Below are 25,180 nucleotides of genomic sequence, written 5' to 3' on the forward strand. Positions count from 1 at the left end.
AATTGTGTGTGGCAAAAAGCAATATTTGTAATCATAAGAGAAATTATTTGCTTGTATTCAGTTTCAGCTGGCCTCTGTGTCTCATGTACTTTCCACATATAAAAAATTAACTGTAGAGCTAAATTCATTCATGTCCAAGGACTCAAGAAAATATAAACATCACACAAGCCAGCCAATATACTTTTTCTTCATCAACTATTGTGCACTAGCATTGTCTATAATTACACCTTACTACTTGATACTCATAATTAAAGCCATTTTAACTACATACTTTAAATGACACCAAAAACCATCCAATTTCACACACTTACTGTATTTTTAATTTTATTCTCAAAAAGTCAACAGCCACCTACAACATTTTACTTGTTTCTCCAAGTATTGTTTTCCTTTTATCAACAGCTGTTGGTGCAACGTAGGCCATAAGAAACAAAAATTGTGAAGTTTATACTTGTTACTTTTGCCAGGGAAGTATGTGGAAGGAGCACGTCCATGACAGAAATAAAAATCGAAAATTTTATCTTTTACATATTATATAGAAATTTATTAGACAAATAAATCTCTTTGAAATGCATTGTGCAGTTCTTGTACAATGAACACGAGGAGAACAAACAAAAATATGTACAACACTCAAGAACATTTTTAACGAATTGTTCTTAACGAGAACAAGACAGCAAAAAATAAATAGAAGCAAATCGAGTTTGTAACCATAAAAACTTGAGATTTGTTGCACCAGATTTTAGGCACTAGACATGAGCAGTTATGACATAAGGCAATGTTCCATTTTTTTCTTTGAATTTTAAAAATGAAGGTATGCTAATGAGTATCCAGACCAACTGGAAGTACATTGTTTTCCCGATCACTGCAGTTATTTCAGAATAAATTACACGACCATGAAAACATGATATTAAGTAGATATCCGTGAACATATGGCACATTAATGATAATTTTGAGGACTGCAGCTGAAGCATTTATGAAAAGTAGCTTTTGACAGAAGGAAGAATATGCTGTTACAAGATCACTATGTATTACGCAGATGCCCTGCATCTAACTTTTCCCTGAAAAATTGCTTTGTACATTTGTTTGGAAAGCACGAGCAAGACTGCAGGAAAGGAACAGAAGTAGTTTATGTTTAAACTTATATTTGATAGAACTAAAAATTTGGAATTTCCTAAACCCGTCATTGCTCACAGTACATTTGCAAAACACAGCACATCCGTCACATAAACGCCCAATCAATCCATTCATTCATTATACAATTAGCTGGGAAAAAATCCAGCAAATACTTTCGTACACCATCTGCAGTTTGGTTACTTACAATCGTACATTCTCTCATACAGTCTGTGTACAATACTTCCGAATACCTGTGTCAAGTATTCCAATCATTGCACTGAGCAAACTTTGTGCACTGAACATGACATTGGATATGCAGAAAGCGATAAGTCTTATCACATGAGAATAATTTTAATACCACGGCTTTTCTCTGAATGGAAGTGAACCTGATGGTATAAGGACTTTGGTTTAATGGCTTCAGCCAGCAAGAAGTATCACACGGCACCACCGACGTCATTCTGGTAACGAGTTGTAAGGTAGTTAGCAGCTTCTGTCATCTGCTCGAGGGAACGATATAAGCCGTGCAAATGTCGGCGGAAGTTTGCGGCGACTTCTTGGGAGACGTCTGCTGCTTGCGAATCTTCAATCCCGGAATCGTTTTCGTTTCCATTTTCCGAGTCCGTATCAGATATAGAATTTGAGGAATTTGTAGAAGTCATAGAAGCTGTAGATGGTCTCCGTGCGTGCCCCTTAGTAGCTGATGACACTGATGTTGATGACGGCACAGTGATCATCCCCTGGTCCGGCACATCTTCGCTTTGCCCCCACAGTAATTCTCTCTTTACTGAATTAACTGTAGTGTAGAGATTGTAAAGATCGGTGTTCGCCATATCGCGGATGCTCCTCTTGCCCTTTTGATGTTTTTTGGTGTCTACTTCCACAGTATCTCCAGCATCACCAACTTTCAGATCCATTAGTCTGCAGGGAACTAAGATCGTCTCTTCCATTTCTCCCACGGCTTTAACAAATTTTTCTATCACGTTCATTATGCTCTGATTGGAAAATGGAGCGTCTTCGTGGCGTCCAATCCTTCTAAGGCAGCTTCTACAAAATTGAAAAAAAAGAAGGCACTTAACACTTGTCCATCAAGCAATACCGTAAGACGCGAAAGTTAAAAGCGCTAAAATAATTTAAATATTAACTCTAATGCATTGCAGCTTTAATCAAGTTTTCGTGGGGGGTCAGAGAAACTGTATTAAACAATCGCAAGGCAAGGGAAAGCATCCCGTAACGTATAATAAAATTAAAAAACTTCAACGCAAGAGAAATTTACAAGTCAGAAATGCGACTATTTAATTATAAAGGACTTACCGGTTATCCATTGGTAAAGAAATTGTATCACAGCACGATGTCAAAGAATCACTCAATAACATTCCAGCAAACGAAGCTTGGAATATAAATTTACACGCGAACACAAGCACTCACGTAACCCACTGCAAATGGTCTACTGAGTACACCGCCAACCCGCCTTAAGTAAAGCAGGTCTCCTGTTAGTGGTGGGGGAAAGCTAAAGTCAAGCGCATTCCTTATACGCGTGACTACTGTGACAAATTGTATCACCAGTTGCAATATAAATATCAAGTATGTATTTAGAAAGTTAACTGCACTTTATGGATAACGATTATCAATTTTTATGTTGCAGTTTGAAACGAAATAATGTCATAAGGCACTGCACTGACTAACGTAGTAGTCAGACCACAATGCCGGCTCGTGGTTGGCTCGTGCCGTAAACGCTGCCAATACCCACCATTGGCGGCAGCTTGTTACGCTTTCGTGCGCGTTCGAGGTACGCACAAGGGAAATACGAATAACGAAAAAGTGTTCGTCATTATGGATGGACGGGTGGAAGAGGGCACATTCATTTTGCTAGCAAACTCTGTGCTTATGAATACTTGTACGGAAGGCGATAGTCATTAAAATGACAACTGCCGGAGCTTCGTGCATAGCTTACAAGTATTTGTTTTTATTACCATGATTTGTCTTTGTTTTGTCCGCTGTATGCTTTGCAACATGTTCTCGGATGTAATTCTACTCTTTCTCAAATAGAGCCAGATAAGTACAGACTTACTAAAGTTTATTTAAATACTTTTTCCATGTTTTTGAGAAAGTTTAGTTCCTTTTTTGGAGTTTGCTACCAAATCACTAATCGGAACGTCATCACTAGTAAATGAGTGTGTAAGTAGTATATATGTTGGGCAAATTATATTACGTTACTACATACGAGAATTATTTCTACGCCGAACAGTGGTATTGTTTTTGCGAGAGCAGTTCACTACGTTAAAGTTATCTCCCAATAGGTACTGTTACTCGACACAGAGAGTCGGCAGCACTCAAGTATTTTATTTGTCTGTGCAGCGTTTCTTTGTAAATGCTGCAACGATTACTCCGCCTATTTGGTTTCTATTCTCAGTTGTGTCAAAACTGTTCAGTGTATATGAAGAGTAGAATCAATATTTCCAACACGCTGTCACTCTGTAAATTACTTTTACTGGTTTCCAGGGTCAGATACAAAACGCATGATATATGCACACTAAAAGCTTTGTAACAAAGCGTTACGAAAAATGCCAATCATAACTTTATCAGGAATAGACAAATTTATTAGTGATGTACGCTTTCTTTTCTAATCTAATTATTCACTCATTGCTTGAAAATAAACAGAATTTCGAAGAGTACGTAACAGAAATACTTAACTTTGTAAAACTTTCAGTATTGACTCAAATTTTGTCCGAAACACTTGAGAGATGACAGCCTCACGAAAAAATAAAATACTGCTGTAGTTATAAAACCGGGCTTTAAATGACGATTCTTTTTAATATCAATAGTTCTGTTATTTTCCGTAAAAAAAAATATTGTAGTGGAATTCAGTGGCCTCGCAACGTGACGCCACACAATCTAATTGCAAGCGTACCGACTGGAAGGCACTCAGCGCCATCTGCTAACCAGGAGGAGAAATACTACGGACTCTGCCACTTGTGGCGCTCTCGTCGTTGAGAGGAGCTATGCGCTAATTTTGCGTTCATCTACTCCTGTGGTAACAGTACTGACCTGCGCGTATTAGACTCAAGGAAATGAGAAAGTAGTTCTGATTAGATGGTTAAGTTACGGAAGTCTGCAGTTTCCAGAAAGTTTTATATTTTCTGAATTATATTAACGCCTGCCGCCAAAACAGCACTGACTCGGTATGACGGAAAGTCGCTTTCTTTCATTTCGATCTATAGAATACCTTTTACAATGTTGATAGAAAATAATTTTTTGGATTAAGAAATTACCAAAAGTGGTTCATGCGCAAAGAAAAATTTTGCTGGAAAGTATAATAAGAAATAAATTGAAAACAATGAACAGAAAAAGGAAACAATCGTTTTTGAGACTGTAGGCTTTCTAGGTGTAACCCACCAACGAAATTTTCTGGGATTATCAGCCAAATAATAGCGTCGTTCTAAACCAGTATTTCTACATGTTTCCTGCTCGTCTATTTCAAACCAAGGTGAAGAGTAAGAAACTTCACTAGGAAGTTCCATGCGGCTTTTCGCGGATGATGCTGTAGTATACAGAGAAGTTGCAGCATTAGAAAATTGTAGCGAAATGCAGGAAGATCTGCAGCGGATAGGCACTTGGTGCAGGGAGTGGCAACTGACCCTTAACATAGATAAATGTAATGTATTGCGAATACATAGAAAGAAGGATCCTTTATTGTATGATTATATGATAGCGGAACAAACACTGGTAGCAGTTACTTCTGTAAAATATCTGGGAGTATGCGTGCGGAGCGATTTGGAGTGGAATGATCATATAAAATTAATTGTTGGTAAGGCGGGTACCAGGTTGAGATTCATTGGGAGAGTCCTTAGAAAATGTAGTCCATCAACAAAGGAGGTGGCTTACAAAACACTCGTTCGACCTATACTTGAGTATTGCTCATCAGTGTGGGATCCGTACCAGATCGGTCTGACGGAGGAGATAGAGAAGATCCAAAGAAGAGCGGCGCGTTTCGTCACAGGGTTATTTGGTAACCGTGATAGCGTTACGGAGATGTTTAATAAACTCAAGTGGCAGACTCTGCAAGAGAGGCGCTCTGCATCGCGGTGTAGCTTGCTCGCCAGGTTTCGAGAGGGTGCGTTTCTGGATGAGGTATCGAATATATTGCTTCCTCCTACTTATACCTCCCGAGGAGATCACGAATGTAAAATTAGAGAGATTAGAGCGCGCACGGAGGCTTTCAGACAGTCGTTCTTCCCGCGAACCATACGCGACTGGAACAGGAAAGGGAGGTAATGACAGTGGCACGTAAAGTGCCCTCCGCCACACACCATTGGGTGGCTTGCGGAGTATCAATGTAGATGTAGATGTAGAAGTTATGGTTTCATTTTCTTGGGAAACTCAACGTACGGGGGTAATACTTTCAGAAACCAGAATCGTTGTAATAATTGTATCTGATGTTAATTCTAGAACATCCTGCAGAGACCTGTGAAAAAAAGCTTGGCATTTTGACAAATACTTCACAAGGTGATCGAAAAGTCGTGCCCTTTAGGTCAAAGTCTACATTAGTGATTCAATAGTCTTTGGCCCATAGGAAAAAATCGTATTCCCGGATATGACAGGAACGATAATTCGAAGCAAAAGGGGCTCATAAACATGGGCTCTAAAATACCTACCTTAAAAAGTGACGAGTAATTGATCAGTATAAGAGATGTGTTTCACAGTCGCGAAGATGAGTGAGTGCTCATAGCTCTTAAGGTATGCACTTTCACCCACAGCCCATTGGACTTTTTTTTCTTTTTTTCCTTGCTGTGGTCCATACTACCACTTTTCAAAGTATGGGAAGCAAAAAGCTTGCGGAGTATTGAAGATGAATAAGTGCTCATAGCTCTTACAGTATGAATTTTAGAGCTCATGTTTATTAGACTCTTTTGATTATAATTGTCGTTCCTGTTATATCCCCGAATGCGACTTGGACCAAGACTATTGAGTCACTAATGTAGACTTTGGCCTAAAGGATATGACTTAAAAAAAAAAAAACTAGGACTAAGAACAACGTCCAAAAAGACGTCAAGAGGTTGACATTAGAACAAAAAAGAATGAGATAAATTGGTATATATGTATTCAAATTCCTACTAGAATACATTGAATGTCATGTAGGTAATGCGCCGGAGTTTAACTCTGAATTTAAGCATATAAATTTTGGGGACTCCACTGAAGAGTATCTTCAGTGAAATTCTTGAACTCAACCTTTTAAGTTATTTTACACTTAGAACTGGCATTACAAAACAGGAATTATAGTAATTTTACTGCACTGCCCTTAAATTAAATGCACTCATCTGACTTCTTTCCATTTCCCACAGACCTCTATTCGTTCTGTGGGATCAGTGGAATTCGACTAATGACTATACTGTAACATTGCTTCGGGGCAAAAGCACTATGAAATCCGAGACTCGACAAATAATTGAACCTATTAGGAATAGTATCAGGGACGTCACTCTTAATCAGTTTGTGTGTACATGTGTGCGTGCATGCGCGCGCGCGCGCGCGCGCGTGCGCGCCTGTGTGTGTGTGTGTGTGTGTGTGTGTGTGTGTGATGTCACGGAAAAGACACCGTTTTGAATTCTCGACGCCTCATAAACACGAACGTTTACTTTGTTTAAGATACAATCAAATTAACTAACAGCTGTGTTCAACTTTTGATTCTTAACTAAGTTTGATAGGTTTACAAGAACAGCATCCAATGCCATTTTTGTGAGTACATCGACGCGCAAGTCGCCGAAGTTTCGTCAACTCAAAAGACTTGCGCCAGGCGAGCGGTCTACCCGACGGGAGGCCCTAGCCACACGACATTTCATTTTTTTGTAGATTACATTGCGGTTCTGTCTACATCGTTACATGATGATTTTACGTCGAAACAGTATTCGGTGTTTTACAGTATTTGACGGCTGCTTGTTCGCTGTTAAAGTCTGCCAGTCATGAAAGGAACAGTGGAATCCATTTTCTTCTCTCTCTCTCACTCTCTCTCTCTCTCTCTCTCTCTCTCTCTCTCTCTCTCTCTCTCACACACACACACACACACACACACACACACACACACACACTCGCACGCACGCACACAAACATACACACATACACACACAACAAAAAACCGAAAGAGCTGCTGTCTGCGTGAACATTCTTAAGGACACACCAAATCTCAGGTCTTAATCGAATACTGTGAAATCATAACCCTAAAATATAGTCATTAGACCGATGGTACTGTTACCGACGACGGTGCCGCTAAAGCGGAGTTATTGAATGCAGTTTTCCGAAATTCCTTCACCAGGGACGACGAATGGAATATTCCAGAATTTGAAACACGAACAGCTGCTAGCATGAGTTTCTTAGAAGTAGATACCTTAGGGGTTGCGGAGCAACTCAAATCACTTGATACGTGCAAGTCTTTAGGTCCAGATTGTATACCGATTAGGTTCCTTTCAGATTACGCTGATACAATAGCTCCCTACTTAGCAATCACATACAAATGCTCGCTCACCGATGGATCTGTACCTACAGATTGGAAAATTGCGCAGGTCGCACCAGTGTTTAAGAAAGGTAGTAGGAGTAATCCATCGAACTACAGACCTATATCATTGACGTCGGTTTGCAGTAGGGTTTTGGAGCATATACTGTATTCAAACATTATGAATCACCTCGAAGTGAACGATCTATTGATACGTAATGAGCATGGTTTCAGAAAACATCGTCCTTTTGCAACGCAGCTAGCTCTTTATTCGCACGAAGTAATGACCGCTATCGACAGGGGATCTCAAGTTGATTCCGTATTTCTAGATTTCCGGAAAGCTTTTGACACCGTTCCTCACAAGCGACTTCTAATCAAGCTGCGGGCCTATAGGGTATCGTCTCAGTTGTGCGACTGGATTCGTGATTTCCTGTCAGGAAGGTCGCAGTTCGTAGTAATAGACGGCAAATCATCGAGTAAAACCGAAGTGATATCAGGTGTTCCCCAGGGAAGCGTCCTGGGACCTCTGCTGTTCCTGATCTATATAAATGACCTGGGTGACAATCTGAGCAGTTCTCTTAGGTTGTTCGCAGATGATGCTGTAATTTACCGTCTAGTAAGGTCATCCGAAGACCAGTATCAGTTGCAAAGCGATTTAGAAAAGATTGCTGTATGGTGTGGCAGGTGGCAGTTGACGCTAAATAACGAAAAATTTGAGGTGAACCACATGAGTTCCAAAAGAAAAAAAGTTGGAATTCGATTACTCGATAAATAGTACAATTCTCAAGGCTGTCAATTCAATTAAGTACCTGGGTGTTAAAATTACGAACAACTTCAGTTGGAAAGACCACATAGATAATACTGTGAGGAAGGCGAGCCAAAGGTTGCGTTTCATTGGCAGGACACTTAGAAGATGCAACAAGTCCACTAGACAGCTTACACTACACTCGTTCGTCCTCTGTTAGAATATTGCTGCGCGGTGTGGGATCCTTACCAGATGGGATTGACGGAGGACATCGAAAGGGTGCAAAAAACGGCAGCTCGTTTTGTATTATCACGTGATAGGGGAGAGACTGTGGCAGATATGATAGCGAGTTGGGATGGAAGTCATTAAAGCAAAGACGTTTTTCGTCGCGGCGAGATCTATTTACGAAATTTCAGTCACCAACTTTCTCTTCCGAATGCGAAAATATTTTGTTGAGCCCAACCTACTTAGGTAGGAATGATTATCAAAATAAAATAAGAGAAATCAGAGCTCGAACAGAAAGGTTTAGGTGTTCGTTTTTCCCGCGCGCTGTTCGGGAGTGGAATGGTAGAGAAATAGTATGATTGTGGTTCGATGAACCCTCTGCCAGGCACTTAAATGTGCAGAGTAATGATGTAGATGTAGATGTAGAAATCTGTATCGACTATGGCAACGATATGGACGCCGGCACAAGCCGTACAAACAATAACGAAAGGATGAACCGGTTCAAAGCTCGTAAGAAGGCAAGGGCTGCGATGTGACTGGTGAATCAATCTGTAGTGGAAAGCAAACTTCAGATGCTTGATGGGTGCACCGTTTTCTTGTAATAATTACGGTATCAACAACGACTTGTATCAGTCTTTGGCTCTGTTATCTTGTTACCTTCTCTGACCCGCGTCGTATGCCAGCTAATGCGCTTTCACTACCTGCCCATACATAGGACTGAAATTTATACGGATCATGTATGTGACGAAACACAAGGTTACAACTACAGAACTGCACATGGTCTCCAAGTTCAGTACGTGTGCTGCACGAGACGACACAGAACGCTGGGCAGGGCCCAAGTATGTATGCTCCAGGGGAAGTTTTTTGCATGCGGTTCGCAAACGAGTCTGTAAGTCAGTGAAGATTAAGTTTCTCATACACGTTCGATGGGCAACGAGTCAAACGAAAACGCAAGACAAGGAATCAGAGCTGCTACTATACGTTCTTCAAACAAGGAAAACACATTCCTTCCAACATGTGACGTGATATTGTCTCTGCCCCTCCAAAATTTTGCTACTACCCCACTTTGCTTTCCGTATCCGATTACCTTCTCCCACGCGCTATCTATGCCAGCTAATAAAAATCTCACACTCCTTCAAACACGTGGACGTCTTCGTCTGTCCTACATCGCTCATAAACTTTAAACAAGACACGCGCACTGTACCTCCCTCCTGGCCTCCTGTACCTCCTTCCTGGCCAGCTTCATTTTTAAGCGTTTCACATACAGTGATGACGAAGACACAACACTGCAACATATGAAGGCCGCATGCAACTTGTGTTTCACCGGTGTAAATTGCAGCACATGCTTGGCTATCCAAATTATCGGCGTTTCAACACAACCCCACAAACTAGGTGGCCACAACGCCATTTACCTTCTCCATATAAGGAAAGACTCCACAGCCAGTTTCTCACTCAGAGACAGCATTTGAATGTCTGTTGTTTGTGGTGAGATCGTCGTGTGAGATGGAGAAATGTTCACCGGCATGTGTGGGAATTATGCACCGACAGGATCGTGGCCTATTCCGGCTGCAATTTGCTGCTCTGTTGTATCGCTGCTCGTGTTGATCGTAATCTCACGACAGTCAAGCGAATACGGAATCGATGGGTTCAAACGGACCATGCTCAACGCCTTTCAGGATCTCAACGTCCCCACGCGACTTGCGCCACAGAGGAGAGACGCGCTGTTTGCTCAACCGGACAGCCACGTCATTTATCTTGAGCTACGAACAGAACTTGTTTGCAGCAAGATAGGTATTCACGTGACCGCTTTACTTATTTATTTATTTATTTACTTCTTATTTTGTTTTATTCTGTTAGAGAAATACAGACCAAACGATGCATATGAATTTCTATATAGAAGGGTTGAGAAACAAATATCGAAACGCTAACAGAAATGCATGCTTGAACATACATGCAGATGCTAGACAAGGCTGTAGGTTGCACTGTTCTATTTGTCCCGTGCAGTGCGTTCAATACGTTGCAGGTGTCAGTCGTGGTCAGACCAGTGTTCTGTGTAGCTGCGAGTGCATTGTGTCAGAGCTAAGGAATTCGAATGTGGGCAAACTTTTCGTGCTCATATGGTAGGCACTTCTGTAACTAAGATAGCCGAAACGTCTGGTGTTTGAAGAGGCACCGTATCCAAGATTTATCTACCATCTATCTATCTATCTATCGTTTGCGCCTTTGCCCCGCATTTTGCGTGGGGTTGGCGTGGTTAAATTGGATTTGGCATGTTAAGTTGAAGGGGTGGCCAGATGCCCTTCCTGCTGCCACCCCGTACCCGCAGGATGGAATCAGAGTACCCCATCTGTCTGTGTCTAGTGTAAATCATGGAATAGTGTGGGTGTGTTTCAAATGTCTGTGAGTCGTGTAACTGAGGCGGGGCGTGGGGACCAGCCCGGTATTCACCTATAGGGATGTGAAAACCGCCTGAAAGCACATCCAGGCTGGCCAGCACACCGGCCCTCGTCGTTGGCGGGCGGATTCGATCTGGGGCAGGCGAGCCTACCCGAGTCCAGGAAGCAGCGCATTAGCGCTCTCGGCTAACCCGGGGGGGTACCTTATCGAAGATTTATACGGCGGATTAAAGTGTGTGCTGAGCGCCCGTAACAGTCGGTCATTCAAGAGAAATGTGACGAAAGGTAAGTGGACGACAACTGGAAAAGTCGCTGCAAACCGAATGTCTCACTCGCGAACCCTGTCAGCAGCAAAACAACCGGAAGGGGGCTCCATAAGCATGGATGGTTGGTTTGTGGGGGTTGAAGAGACCAGACTACAAAGGCCATCAGTCCCCATAAGCATGGAAGTGCAGGGCGAGCTGGAATTGCGAAACCGCTCATCAGTGGTGCAAATTCCCGTGAAAGGAAAACGAGGTGCCGAAGCCATAAGACCTGCTGTGTGGAGCAATGGAAGGAGACCATCAGAAACGGAGTGTGTGTTGTTTCACACTGTTTTCGACTTATAGCCGAGTTTGCACCGCAAAAGTGAAACGTAGCGGGGGTTCAATGACGATCCGGGCAGCCATATCGTGGTATTCCATGGGGTCCCCATTAGTTGCTCTGCAAGATCGCATTACTGCCAAGGAACACTTTGGCTGTTCAGATTCATCCTATGGTACAATGCTTGTTCTCCAGTGGTGTTCCCAACACGAGAAGGTCCCTGTTCACACAGCTCGCTTCGTTCTGGACTGATTTTGTGAGCATGACGATGAATTGTCGCATCTCTACTGCTCACCGCAGTCACCAGATCCCAATACTAATGAGCTTTTGTGGTCTAGTTCGCAGTGATCGCTATCCACTTCCAACATCGTTACCTGAACTTGTCATTATTTTTCAAGAAGAATGGTGCAAGATTCCCTTAAAACCTTACACGACCAGTATTTATCCATTTCAAGATGACTGGAAGCAGTTTTGAATGCCACATTAGGTATGGTAACATATTATGTTTTTTGTGTCCCTGTGTTTTCTGTATGAATATAATACTTAATATTTTAACATAATTTCAAATGTGTTATTGTAACTAACCATTACTATGTTTAAAGGAAAAGTATTTACATAAAATAACTACGTAAGAGAAACATAAAAATAATTTTAAAAATCTACACTATGTGATCAAAAGTACCCGGAAACCTGGCTGAAAATAACTTACAAGTTCGTGGCGCCCTCCGTCTGTAATGCTGGAATTCAATATGGTATTGGCTCACCCTTAGCATTGATGACAGGTTCCACTCTCGCAGGCATACGTTCAGTCAGGTGCTGGAATGTTACTTGGGAAATGGCAGCCCATTCTTCCCGGAGTGCTGCACTGAGGACAGGTATCGATGTCGGTCGGTGAGGCCTGGCACGAAGTCGGCGTTCCAAAACATTCCAGAGGTGTTATATAGGATTCAGGTCAGGACTCTGTGCAGGCCAGTCCACTACAGGGATGTTATCGTCGTGTAACCAATCCGCCACAGGCCGTGAATTATGAACAGGTGCTCGATCGTGTTGAAAGATGAGGTTCGCCGACGACATTGTAATTCTTCAGAGACAGCAAAGGACTTGGAAGAGCAGTTGAACGGAATGGACGGTGTCTTGAAAGGAGGGTATAAGATGAACATCAACAAAAGCAAAACGAGGATAATGGAATGTAGTCGAATTAAGTCGGGTGATGCTGAGGGAATTAGATTAGGAAATGAGACACTTGAAGTAGTAAAGGAGTTTTGCTATTTGAGGGCCAAAATAACTGCTGATGGTCGAAGTAGAGAGGATATAAAATGTAGACTGGCAATGGCAAGGAAAGTGTTTCTGAAGAAGAAAAATTTAACATCGAGTATAGATTTAAGTGTCAGGAAGTCGTTTCTGAAAGTATTTGTATGGACTGTAGCCGTGTATGGAAGTGAAACATGGACGATAAATAGTTTGGACAAGAAGAGAATAGAAACGTTCGAAATGTGAGGCTACAGAAGAATGTTGAAGATTAGATGGGTAGATCGCATAACTACTGAGGAGGTACTGAATGGAATTGGGGAGAAGAGGAGTTTGTGGCACAACTTGGCTAGAAGAAGGGATCGGTTGGTAGGACATGTTCTGAGGCATCAAGGGATCACAAATTTAGTATTGGAGGGCAGCGTGGAGGGTAAAAATCGTAGAGGGAGACCAAGAGATGAAAACACTAAGCAGATTCAGAAGGATGTAGGCTGCAGTAGGTACTGGGAGATGAAGAAGCTTGCACAGGATAGAGTAGCATGGAGCGCTGCATCAACCAGTCTCAGGACTGAGGACCACAACAACAACAACACCATCCCCGAATTGCTCTTCAACAGTGGGAAGCAAGAAGGTGCTTAAAATGTCAGTGTACGCCTGTGCTGTGGTAGTGTCACGCAAAACAAGAAGGGGTGCAAGAACCCTCCATGAAAAACACTACCGCACGATAGCACCACCGTCCCCGAATTTTACTGTTGACACTGCACACGCTGGCAGATGACGTTCACCGGGCATTCGCCATACCCACACCCTGCCATCGATCGCCACGTTGTGCACCGTGATTCGTCACCCCACACAACGTTTTTCCACTGTTCAGTCGTCCAATGTTTACGCTCCTTACACCAAGTGAGGAGTCTTTTGGCGTTTCCCGGTGTGATGTGTGGCTTATAAGCAGTCGCTTCGCTCAACCTAGAAATCCAAGTTTTCTCATCCCATCTAATTGTCATAGTACTTGGAGCGGGTCCTGATGCAGTCTGGAATTCCTCTATGATGGTCTGGATAGATGTCTGCCTATTACACATTACGACCCTCTTCAAATGTTGGCGATCTGTGTCAGTCAACAGACGAGGTCGGCCTGTACACTTTTGTGCTGTACGTGTCCCTTCACGTTTCCACTTCACTATCATATAGGAAACAGGGGACCTAGGGATGTTCAGGAGCGTGGAAATCTGGCGTACAGACGTATGACACAAGTGACATCTAATACCCTGACCACGTCCGAAGTCCGTGCGTTCTGCGGAATGCCCCAGTCTGCTCTCTCACGATGTCTAATGACTACTGAGGTCGCTGATATGGAGCACCTGGCAGTAGGTGGCAGCACAATCACCTGATGTGAAAAAACGTGTGTTTTTGGGGGTGTCCGGATACTTTTGATCACTTAGTGTACATGCTATCTGGCGCACAGATATATGTTCTTCCGGAATCCATGCCAATGGTCTACACTTCACACCACATATCATTCGTTTTACACTCTTTTCGACTCGAGAAACCTTCACTTGATGTGTTACCTCATAAATGATTCCGGATCGCATTATGGAATGAAAGTGAGTGAAGTATGCTAGATTTTGTCTTCTTCTTCTACCTATGTCTGACAACATGCACTGGATATTAAGACTTATTTAGGCGTGTGAGCACTACTGTGGTATGATTCGCAAAACGGAGTGTAGAATATGGTCTACGCACCGCTGTACTGTATGGATGAAGTGGATGACAACCAAAGTGGTTCTGCTATGAAAAGAAATGGCACCCCAAACCACCACCACTCTTAGTTGTCGGGCCGCATGTTGGGTGACAGTTATTGGTAGCCCACCTCAGTCCAGGGTGTTTCCAGACACACCTTTGATGGTCATCAGGGCTCAGTTCGAAGGGTACTCCTCACTGAAGACAATTATACTCCAACCAATGAGATTCCAGGCCGAAGACGTGTCTGGAGACGCCCCAGAGAGCCCTGGGATACCAACCTGACTGTCGCGTTCCATGTGGCCCGACAGCCAGGATTTACGGTCTGAGGTGCCATTTCTTTTCACAGCAGGACCCCTTTGATTGTGATCCATGGCACCCTTCCAAGCACAGCGGCTCGCCGACGGCAGTCTACGTATCCTTTTGTTGCCCTCCATGGCCAGCCATTTTGGGCTTACATTTCAGCAAAACAATGCCCGCCTGCAGACGGAGAGAGTTTCTACTCCTTGTCTTCGTGCTTGCCAAACCCTTCCTTGGCCATCAAGGTCGCCGGATCTCTCCCGTGTTGAGAATGTATGGAACACTATGGGCAGGACCCTCCAACCATCTTGCGATTTTGACGATCTAACTCGCCAATTGGACAGAATTTGGCACGCTATCCCTCAGGAGGACATCCAATAACTCAGTCAATCAGTGCCAAGCCCAAAAACTGCTTACATAAGGGCCAGAGGCGGACCAACGCGTTATGCATTTTCTCATTTGTAAAGCTCTTTCTGTTGAATAAATCATCCAAACTGTCTGAAATTGTAATCATTTGTTTGTCTCTACACGTGCGTCATCACATTACCGATTTTCGTCCATTTGGATAATTCCTTGGTGTTGCATCGCTTTTTTAAATCTTAGAGTGTATTTTAGACATATACTTGAGGGGGGGGGGGGTGATTTCCTAATAATAAATCTTTCGTCATAAAGGACAGCTTCATGGAGGCAACGACTGTTGATAAATATAAATAAAATAGTTAGTGCATTCATCATTCATTTATTTTTCCACTAAGTGTTTCGATGGGTCACACAATCACCCCCTTAGGTGGAGTACCGTGTAGCTACATTCCAGCATACTGAGGAGCACAGACACTTTTTAAAAACAGCAAACTACATGCTAGGCAGGTTATGTTTCCTCTTTTGCTGATGATAAAACTGGGTTTTTACAAAAGACACTGTTAAATTTAAAAGACATAAAAAGCACTCCGTCTTCAGGCCACGAGTGGCCTACCGACACCATCCGACCGCCGTGTCATCCTCGTTGGAGGATGCAGATAGGAGGGGCGTGGGGTCAGCACACCGCTCTCACGGTCCTAAGATGGTATTCTTGACCGAAGCCGTTACTTTTCGGTCGAGTAGCTCTTCAATTGGCATCACGAGGCTGAGTGCACCCCGAAAAATGGCAACAGCGCATGGCGGCCTGGATGGTCACCCATCCAAGTGCCGGCCACGCCCGACAGCGTTTAACTTCGGTGATCTCACGGGAACCGGTGTAGCCACTGCGGCAAGGCCGTTGCCAAATTTAAAAGACATGAATCTGTAAATTGAACTTACAGGTAAGTAAGAGTCGCCCTCCCACCGGAGGTTCGAGTACTCCCTCAGACATGTGTGTATGTGTGTGTTGTTCTTAGTTTAAGTTAGTTTAAGTAATGTGTCAGTCTAGGGACCGATGACCTCAGCAGTTTGGTCCCTTAGGAATTCACACACAAGTAAGAGTCGAAAAAATGCTGCGCACTGCCACTTGTTGTATCTTAGATGTATCTAATCTGTATACTGACATCCCTTTGATGATGCAGTAGTTGTTATTAAACAGAACTTAGTGAGATGCAAGGAGCTTTGTCCTGCCGAAATCGCAGAAGTCATTAACATATTGGAGCTGCTTCTGAAACAATCACTTCTCTAAAAATCTAGAAACAAATAAATGGGCTAGCTGTGAGTGTCAGAATATCGGGAACTGTAACTGAATATTCCTTATCATCTAGAGCACAAACTTTTCACTAAAAGCCAACATGCATTCAAAAAGTTCATCTTTACAGGAGATCGTAGGTAATACAATTCTAATCATTGAAGAGGAAAACAAGACATCCTCCAAACCCTCAACAAAATGTACAGTAACATTAAACTCATCTGCGAACAGGAAACAAATACGAGGGTCGTTCGATAAGTAATGTCCCACATAAAAAAAAAAAAAACATTAATATACATAGACAAACATCCTTGTTGGTGGTTCACATTTGATGTTTGTTCTTTGCGCCGGTGAAGTTTCGAATCGTTCTGGCAGATGGCAGAGCCGTAGTACAGCGTCAAAGTGGCGTCTACATACGATTCACGTTACAAGCAGCGTACTGTTATTGAATTCTTCTGTGCAGAAAAAGAAACTGTGGTGAACATCTATAAGTGTATGGCGACGCTGCAGTTGGTAGGAGTACATAGCATGACTAAAGAAAGTTAAAGCCTCAGGAAATGCAGTAACAGAGCTCCATGATCAGCCACGCCCCGGACGTCCTGTCACAGCCACTGCTCCAGACATGCTAAATCGTGTGGATGCCATTAATCATGCCGATCGGCGTATCACAATTCGACAATGGCTCTACAGTTCTCGGTAAGCACTGGAAGTGCATCTGCAATGATCGAGACCCTTGGATATCCAAAGGCATGCTCACGATGGGTTCCACGAATGCTCCTACTGGACCAAAAGATTCAAAGAAAGGCCATTTTATCTGAATTGCTCGAGAGTTTTGAGGCCGACAGAGAGGCCTTTCTGTCACGGATCGTTACGGGGGATGAAAGCTGGGTGCACCACTTTACCCCGGAAACAAATAGGCAGTCCATGAAGTGGCATCATCCCCATTCACCACAAAAGAAGAAATTCAGGATAACCCCCTCTGCTGGGAAAGTCATGGTGACAGTCTTCTGGGATTGTGATGGCGTCATTCTCGTGGATGTGATGCGACGAAGGTCAACCACCAATTCAGAGGCGTATGTGAAGACTCCAAATAAACTCAAGAACCATTTCCGATGTGTTCGATCGGACAAGAATCCAGAAGAAATCTTGCTCTAACACGATAATGCACGCCCATACACAAGTCTGATAACCTGGGAACACATCGCCACATTGGGTTGGACATCATTGCGTCATCCACCCTACAGTCAAGACCTGGCACCCTCAGTCTTCCATCTCTTTGGGCCACTTAAAGATTCTATAAGGGGAGCAGACTTTGAAGATGACGGGAGTGTCAGTCACGTAGTAAAAACATGGCTACGCCTGCAGGACGAGAGCTTTTACCAGCAGCGAATACATGCTCTTCCACAACGTTGGGGTACGGCCATAGAACGTGATGGAGACTACGTAGAAAAGTAGGAAATCGATAAGACATGTTGATGTATATTGTCACCAAATTCTGACTCGTTTTAACAATAAATATGTTCCGAGAAAAAAATATGGGGCATTACTTATTGAACGACCCTATAATACCATTAACCTCCTTGACTTAACTATCTGCAAGCAAGATGCCAAATATGTCTTCCAAATTTACGGGAAGCGAGCCATCACGGGCAACATGCATCTCCTTCCTCAAAAATATATCCCAAAAATTGCCAGCACCTGCAAATGACTTACAAAAAGAATTGCATTTCAAACGAACACTAAAACTAGCCACAGACTACCTCATAACCTAAAAAGCAGCCAAGATAAATTTTCATCCTCTTGACAGTCGTATTATATGTAGTAAAAGAGAAGCTCAGTACATAGGTCAAAGAGGCTGTAATATCCACTCCACATTCAAAGAATACATCAACGTCTTCTGATAACGCACACCACACAAATCTGCAATAGCTCCATGTGTCTCTATGAAAAACTAGAAATCTATATCCACAGAAACAAACTTGGGGAAAATCTACCCAATGGCAATAATGAAACAGACTTAACGATCATTTTCAAAAGTTTTGACAAAGTACTTAAGCTGTTTGATAATTTATGATAAATTTCAATGCACAGCAATCTATTTCAGCTCTTACATTCATATCCCGATGAGTTCCACAGCAGTATATATACAAGTATGTATGATCAGTTTTAATCTGCCTATGGTATATATGTACAAACTGTTTTAATCAACCTTGTAAAACAAGAAAGAAGTTGAGAAATACAGATATGTAACATATAAGAAAAATTTTGTTAGCACAACAATGTAAACAATCAAAATCTGGAACTTGCAACATTAGATTGTTAGTTATTTTTCTTTTTGTTCTTTAAATTCATAGTATATTTATACGTAGCAAGAAGTCTAATTCAATAACAACTCACTAAACGAAATTAATTTTGCTTTTACCATTGATGACTTTCTCTCACCCCTTTTGCAGATGTCCACATTCTGTTACAAGCAATCCATATTTGTAAAATAATAGAAAAACGTATTATGTAGATATAACCATTTAATATAGCTGAATTATGATGTACAGTAAATGGAAAGCGAATCACCTGCAACTGCACCTTTCAAATATCTTTGTACCAATGTAAGCAAGCACAAGCATATCTCTGACATATAAAACATCTCTGAAGTAGCACTGTAAACCACAGGTGGATCACTGGAGGCCTGTGGGCCAGATCTGGTCTGCGATTGGCGATTGGTTTCAGTCTGCTCTATGAAATAAATTCATGGGAGAGAAAGAAAGAGAAAGAGAGAGAGGGAGAGAGAGAGAGAGAGAGAGAGAGAGAGAGAGAGAAGCACTCATGTCGTGCTCCTCCTGGTACATATTTTTGGTTATTTCGTGTTAAAATTAATAAATAATACTTGTCCACTATGGATGTATTAGAACAAATGGTTCAAATGGCTCTGAGCACTATGGGACTTAACGTCTGTGGTCATCAGTCCCCTAGAACTTAGAACTACGTAAACCTAACTAACCTAAGGACATCACACACATCCATGCCCGAGGCAGGATTCGAACCTGCGACCGTAGTAGTCGCGCGGTTCCGGACTGAGCGCCTGAACCGCTAGACCACCGCGGCCGGCTGTATTAGAACACTGAAAGTGTTGAAACTTATATTAATTTACAGTGAATTAAATGCAACCAGTTGCTTTTAAAGATGTTTATTTTTTCATGGTGACATTTCACGATGTCTGCAATTCCATATTCATGTTTTGTATCTATTTATGTGTTGTGAACAATCTTTCCTTACTAACGGCCTTGCAAAATTTTTTAATGGAAAATTTAAGATAGGTACTGTAAAACGTCCTTCGCAAAAAACAGAATACATGATGCATAAGTAAATGTAAAATCTGAAGATGAGGTGAACATGAAATTATCTACTCTCAAAAACGCGTGTTTTTAGGCATATTTTAATGGCATAGCATGTTGGGAAATGGGTGAAACTCATATCGGCGCGTTGCCCCATAATGTGTCACAGACGCTATAGTTTTTATTTTGTGCGCTAAGAGCGCTAATGTCGCGTCAAGTGATGAGGCGGCCAATGAGCTGAAGCAAATACGTGAATCAGGCCCGCAGGCTACCAATATGTAAACAAATCTACAGTGAAGACCACGTGCAACAAGTGACAGTACGTAGCAATTTTTTCGATTCTCCTTAGCATGGACGAGTAAGTACCCTTTACTCTTACAAATTCGTGTTACCTACCTAGCATTTGGTCCGCTGTTGTGAGAAGACGTCTGTGCTCTTCACTAACACCATGGATGTAACTGCAGAATTCTCCATCTGAAGATGATGGAGTGAACCATCGAAATGCGTAGTTGCAAAATGAGTAAGTGACTGACACAGTAAACTGTTTTATTTTACCGCTTAACAGATTATGAACTTCATGTAGTCTTTTCACAAGAGACAAAGAATTTCTACAAACCTCTGACAAAACTGAACTATGTTTTCGCAATCATTTGGCCCAGTTTCTTTCATGCATCGTTTAAAACAGGGGCTGTGAGTGCTGCTCATCGGCACACTCCGTTCTGTATTCTCTGTTGTCAAGTTGATGGCACTCATTGATGAGCTTTCTGCCACACGACCCAACACTATATTCTCAAATTCTGCTGTGCAAAACAATTCTGACGAGAACCTTCGCCACTTCTCTGTGGCTCCAGCCACCCAATTACTATCGGTGGCGATAAGTTTCTTCAAACCAGAGCACCTGTTATGAAACTTTTCCCTGTGCTTTCATTCACTCTTGCAATCTGCTAAGTTGTAGGTTGTCCTCGAAGAGATAATGTTTCGTTTCCGTGTCTTTGGTATATTACAGGTGCATGCTAACTTTGTTGCTTTGTAAAATATCTGTGGACTTCAAGGTCTGTTCATCATTTCACCAAGAGTCATGGATTATTGAATACGTCATCTCATACTTTTTCTTTAACTTGTTCACAGAACTGCAACAGTTGTATCCCATGTCTTCGGTGGTAAATTATTATTGGTCCTCTAACAAATCGTATAGCTCCCATTTTATTCGCTTTCCATTCTGGTGTGTCTGTTGCCCGCAGTGCGTTGTGTTGTACAAATTTATTATTTCTATTGTTCCATAAAAGTTGCTCCGTAAGTTCCTCACTGTTGGTCTCTTGCTCGGAGTGCAAGTAATGGCAGCAACGATTACAAATGAATTCCAGATTCTAGTTCTTCAGTGATAATAATTAGTTGTACTTGAAAAAGTCTCTTTTTACTGGAGTAGTATCTTGATGTGATATTTCGTTACCCCTTATCTGCTTTTTCATTTAGTTTCCTGTCACAGTTGCATATGCATTCGTGAATCGTAGCTAGTTTCGGAAGAATCTTCCCATTTTCGAATCATTCCCTCCTTCTTCATCACGTGATTGTAAAATAATTTCAGTGTAATACAATTGTATAAAAGTGTTGCTCTGTTCTTGCAGTATACGTTCGAACTGTGTCCTTGGCACAACTGATATCCATACACTACGCCAACTTAATAAATGTATACTATAAGAACAGAAGAGAGCTTTTATATATTACAATAGATTTTTTTTTTATAATAACATGATAAAGATTCAGGCAGTGGTTCGAAAATGAACAGACTCGTACGAAAGTAGTCACTATTGAGGAATATGTATGCAGCTGTGACAGCAAACTAAATAAATAATAAAGTATAGTTGCTGCTCCTTGTGTTGGAATTACACCTTCCTCATTGTCCACTTGTTGGATAATCCCTATAGGCGCAGGTTCTTAATCTATTGGACATTCATCCATCATAAGTGCTGCATCTCTCCATGTGTAAATGTTTTCATTGTTGAACGACCTGCTGTTAATGTGTTATCTTTGTAGCTTTCAATTTGTGACTACTGACTGTGCAACATTTTTCAAAATGGTTCAAATCGCTCTAAGCACAATGGGACTTAACATCTGAGGTCATCAGTCCCTTAGACGTAGAACTACTTACACATAACTAACCTAAGGACATCACACACATCCATGCACAAGGCAGGATTCAAACCTGCGACCATAGCAGCCGCGAGGTTCCGGACTGAAGCGCCTAGAACCACTCGGCCACATCGGCCGGACAACATTTTTCAAAAAATGCTGCATACTCCACAACAAGCTATTTATACTCTTGAAACTTCTGGCAGATTAAAACTGTGTGCCGGCCGAGACTCGAACTCGGGACCTTAGCCTTTCGCGGGCAAGTGCTCTACCATTTTTTTATTTATTTATTTTTTTTTTTTTTTAGATCTCACTTTGTCGTATATCGTTCGTTGGATTTGTTCGGACTGGACGTCCGATGACACCCGTTCAGGTTATTTGTTGATCCGTTCACTCAGTTTTTTATTGCAGAGGGTAGCTAACCCTCTGACCGAGCACGCTGAGCTACCGTGCCGGCATCCATCTCAGCTACCCAAACCGGACTCACGGCCCGTCCTCACAGCCTCACCTCTTCCAGTACCTCGTCTCCTACCTTCCAAACTCTACAGAAGCTCTCCTGCAAAGGTTGGAAGGTAGGAGACGAGGTACTGGCAGAAGTGAGGCACACAGTTTTAATCTGCCAGGAAGTTTCATATCAGCGCACACTCCGCTGCAGAGTGAAAATCTCATTCTATTTATATTCTTCTTATTCATTATCTATATTATCTATCGAGCAGCATCTGGTAAAGAGTAAAGTGTTTGCCATGGGCGCTACATTGTTTTCCTCAATTATCACAGGAAATGCATTCAGCTTGTCGGCTGATCTTCAAGTAGGCCTTTATGTAGGTTCCCTTCAGCCTCTAGGGTTCGTGGAGTGTAAGAGCGGTGAAGTGCTGCTTCTTCCATGGTTTGTGGATGATATTGTAGCCTCTCTTGTTGGTTATCTTGTGATCTGACCCTTTTTAGACCATCTCTTCTCTGCCGCTGGCACAACAGTATGGAGTTGGTTGGTCCGACCTATCACGCTTCTCGCAACGTGGCCATGCACTGTCGTAATAAGGGGGAGGCTGCATACCCTTCATGTTGTTGTTGTTGTTGTTGTTGTGGTCTTCAGTCCTGAGACTGGTTTGATGCAGCTCTCCATGCTACTCTATCCTGTGCAAGCTTCTTCAGCTCCCAGTACTTACTGCAACCTACATCCTTCTGAATCTGCTTAGTGTATTCATCTCTTGGTCTCCCTCTACGATTTTAACCCTCCACGATGCCCTCCAATGCTAAATTTGTGATCCCTTGATGCCTCAGAACATGTCCTACCAACCGATCCCTTCTTCTAGTCAAGTTGTGCCACAAACTCATCTTCTCCCCAATTCTATTCAATACCTCCTCATTAGTTACGTGATCTACCCATCTAATCTTCAGCATTATTCTGTTGCACCACATTTCAAAAGCTTCTATTCTCTTCTTGTCCAAACTATTTATCGTCCATGTTTCACTTCCATACATGGCTACACTCCATACAAATACTTTCAGAAACGACTTCCTGACACTTAAATCTATACTCGATGTTAACAAATTTCTCTTCTACAGAAACGCTTTCCTTGCCATTACCAGTCTACATTTTATATCCTCTCTACTTCGACCATCATCAGTTATTTTGCTCCCCAAATTGCAAAACTCCTTTACTACTTCAAGTGTCTCATTTCGTAATCTAATTCCCTCAGCATCACCCGACTTAATTCAGCTACATTCCATGATCCTCGTTTTGCTTTTGTTGATGTTCATCTTATATCCTCCTTTCAAGACACTGTCCATTCCGTTCAACTGCTCTTCCAAGTCCTTTGCTGTCTCTGACAGAATTACAATGTCATCGTCGAACCTCAACATTTTTATTTCTTCTCCATGGATTTTAATACCTACTCCGAATTTTTCTTTTGTTTCCATTACTGATTGCTCAGTATACAGATTGAATAACATTGGGGACAGGCTACAACCCTGCCTCACTCCCTTCCCAACCGGTGCTTCCCTTTCATGCCACTCGCCTCTTATAACTGCCATCTGGTTTCTGTACAAATTGTAAATAGCCTTTCGCTCCCTATACTTTACCCCTGCCATCTTTAGAATTTGAAAGAGAGTATTCCAATCAACATTGTCGAAAGCTTTCTCTAAGTCTACAAATGCTAGAAACGTAGGTTTGCCTTTCCGTAATCTAGTTTCTAAGATACGTCGTAGGGTCAGTATTGCCTCACATGTTCCAACATTTCTGCGGAATCCAAACTGATCTTCCCCGAGGTCGGCTCCTACCAGTTTTTCCATTCGTCTGTAAAGAATTCGCGTTAGTATTTTGCAGCAGTGACTTATTAAACTGATAGTTCGGTAATTTTCACATCTGTCAACACCTGCTTTCTTTGGGATTGGAATTATTATATTCTTCTTGAAGTCTGAGGGTATTTCACTGCTCTCATACATCTTGCTCACCAGGTGGTCGAGTTTTGTCAGGACTGGCTCTCCCAAGGCCGTCAGTAGTTCCAATGGAATGTGGTCTACTCCCAGGGTCTTGTTTCGACTCAGGTCTTTCGGTGTTCTGTCAAACTCTTCACGCAGTATCGTGTCTCCCATTTCATCTTCATCTACATCCTCTTCAATTTCCAAAATATTGTCCTCAAGTACATCACCCTTGTATAGAGCCTCTATATACCCCTTCCACCTTTCAGCTTTCCCTTCTTTGCTTAGAACTGGGTTTCCATCTGAGCTCTTGATATTCATACAAGTGGCTCTCTTTTCTCCACAGGTCTCTTTAATTTTCCTGTAGGCAGTATCTATCTTACCCCTAGTGAGATAAGCCTCTACATCCATACATTTGTCCTCTAGCCATCCCTGCTTAGCCATTTTGCACTTCCTGTCAATCTCATTTTTGAGACGTTTGTATTCCTTTCTGCCTGCTTCAATTTACTGCGTTTTTATATTTTCTCCTTTCATCAATTGATTTCAATATTTCTTCTGTTACCCAAGGATTTCTACTAGTCCTCGTATTTTTGCCTACTTGATCCTCTGCTGCCTTCACTATTTCATTCCTTAAAGCTACCCATTCTTCTTCTACTGTATTTCTTTCCCGCATTCCTGTCAATTGTTCCCTTGTGCTCTCCCTGAAACTCTGTACAACCTCTGGTTTAGTCAGTTTATCCAGGTCCCATCTCAGAGCTTCTTCAGTTTTAATTTAGAGTTCATAGCCAATAGATTGTGGTCAGAGTCCACATCTGCTCCTGGAAA

General features: G+C 42.2%; 1 protein-coding gene and 1 pseudogene across 1 annotated transcript; both read right to left on the reverse strand.

Annotated features, from left to right (window-relative positions):
• Nucleotides 1-512: 512 nt before the first annotated feature.
• Nucleotides 513-2,579, reverse strand: LOC126417783 (mid1-interacting protein 1-like). Its single transcript, XM_050085145.1, has 2 exons — nt 2,422-2,579; nt 513-2,154 (listed from the first exon to the last, which is right to left on the reverse strand). Exons 1-2 carry the CDS (start codon nt 2,481-2,483, stop codon nt 1,545-1,547), a joined length of 672 nt encoding a protein of 223 aa, XP_049941102.1. The 5' UTR covers nt 2,484-2,579; the 3' UTR covers nt 513-1,544.
• A 13,387-nt stretch (nt 2,580-15,966) lies between these two features.
• LOC126429648 (5S ribosomal RNA) lies at nt 15,967-16,084 on the reverse strand (annotated as a pseudogene).
• Between the last annotated feature and the right edge of the window lie 9,096 nt (nt 16,085-25,180).

The sequence above is a fragment of the Schistocerca serialis genome, chromosome 1, assembly GCF_023864345.2.
Source record: "Schistocerca serialis cubense isolate TAMUIC-IGC-003099 chromosome 1, iqSchSeri2.2, whole genome shotgun sequence".
NCBI classification, from domain to species: Eukaryota; Metazoa; Arthropoda; class Insecta; order Orthoptera; family Acrididae; genus Schistocerca; species Schistocerca serialis.

Coding starts and splice junctions, on each gene's coding strand:
- LOC126417783 (XM_050085145.1), bottom strand. CDS start 2,483: ATGTTATTGAGTGATTCTTTGACATCGTGCTGTGATACAATTTCTTTA. Junction 2,155..2,421: donor TCTTTACCAATGGATAACCG/GTAAGTCCTTTA, acceptor TCAATTTTGTAG/AAGCTGCCTTAGAAGGATTG.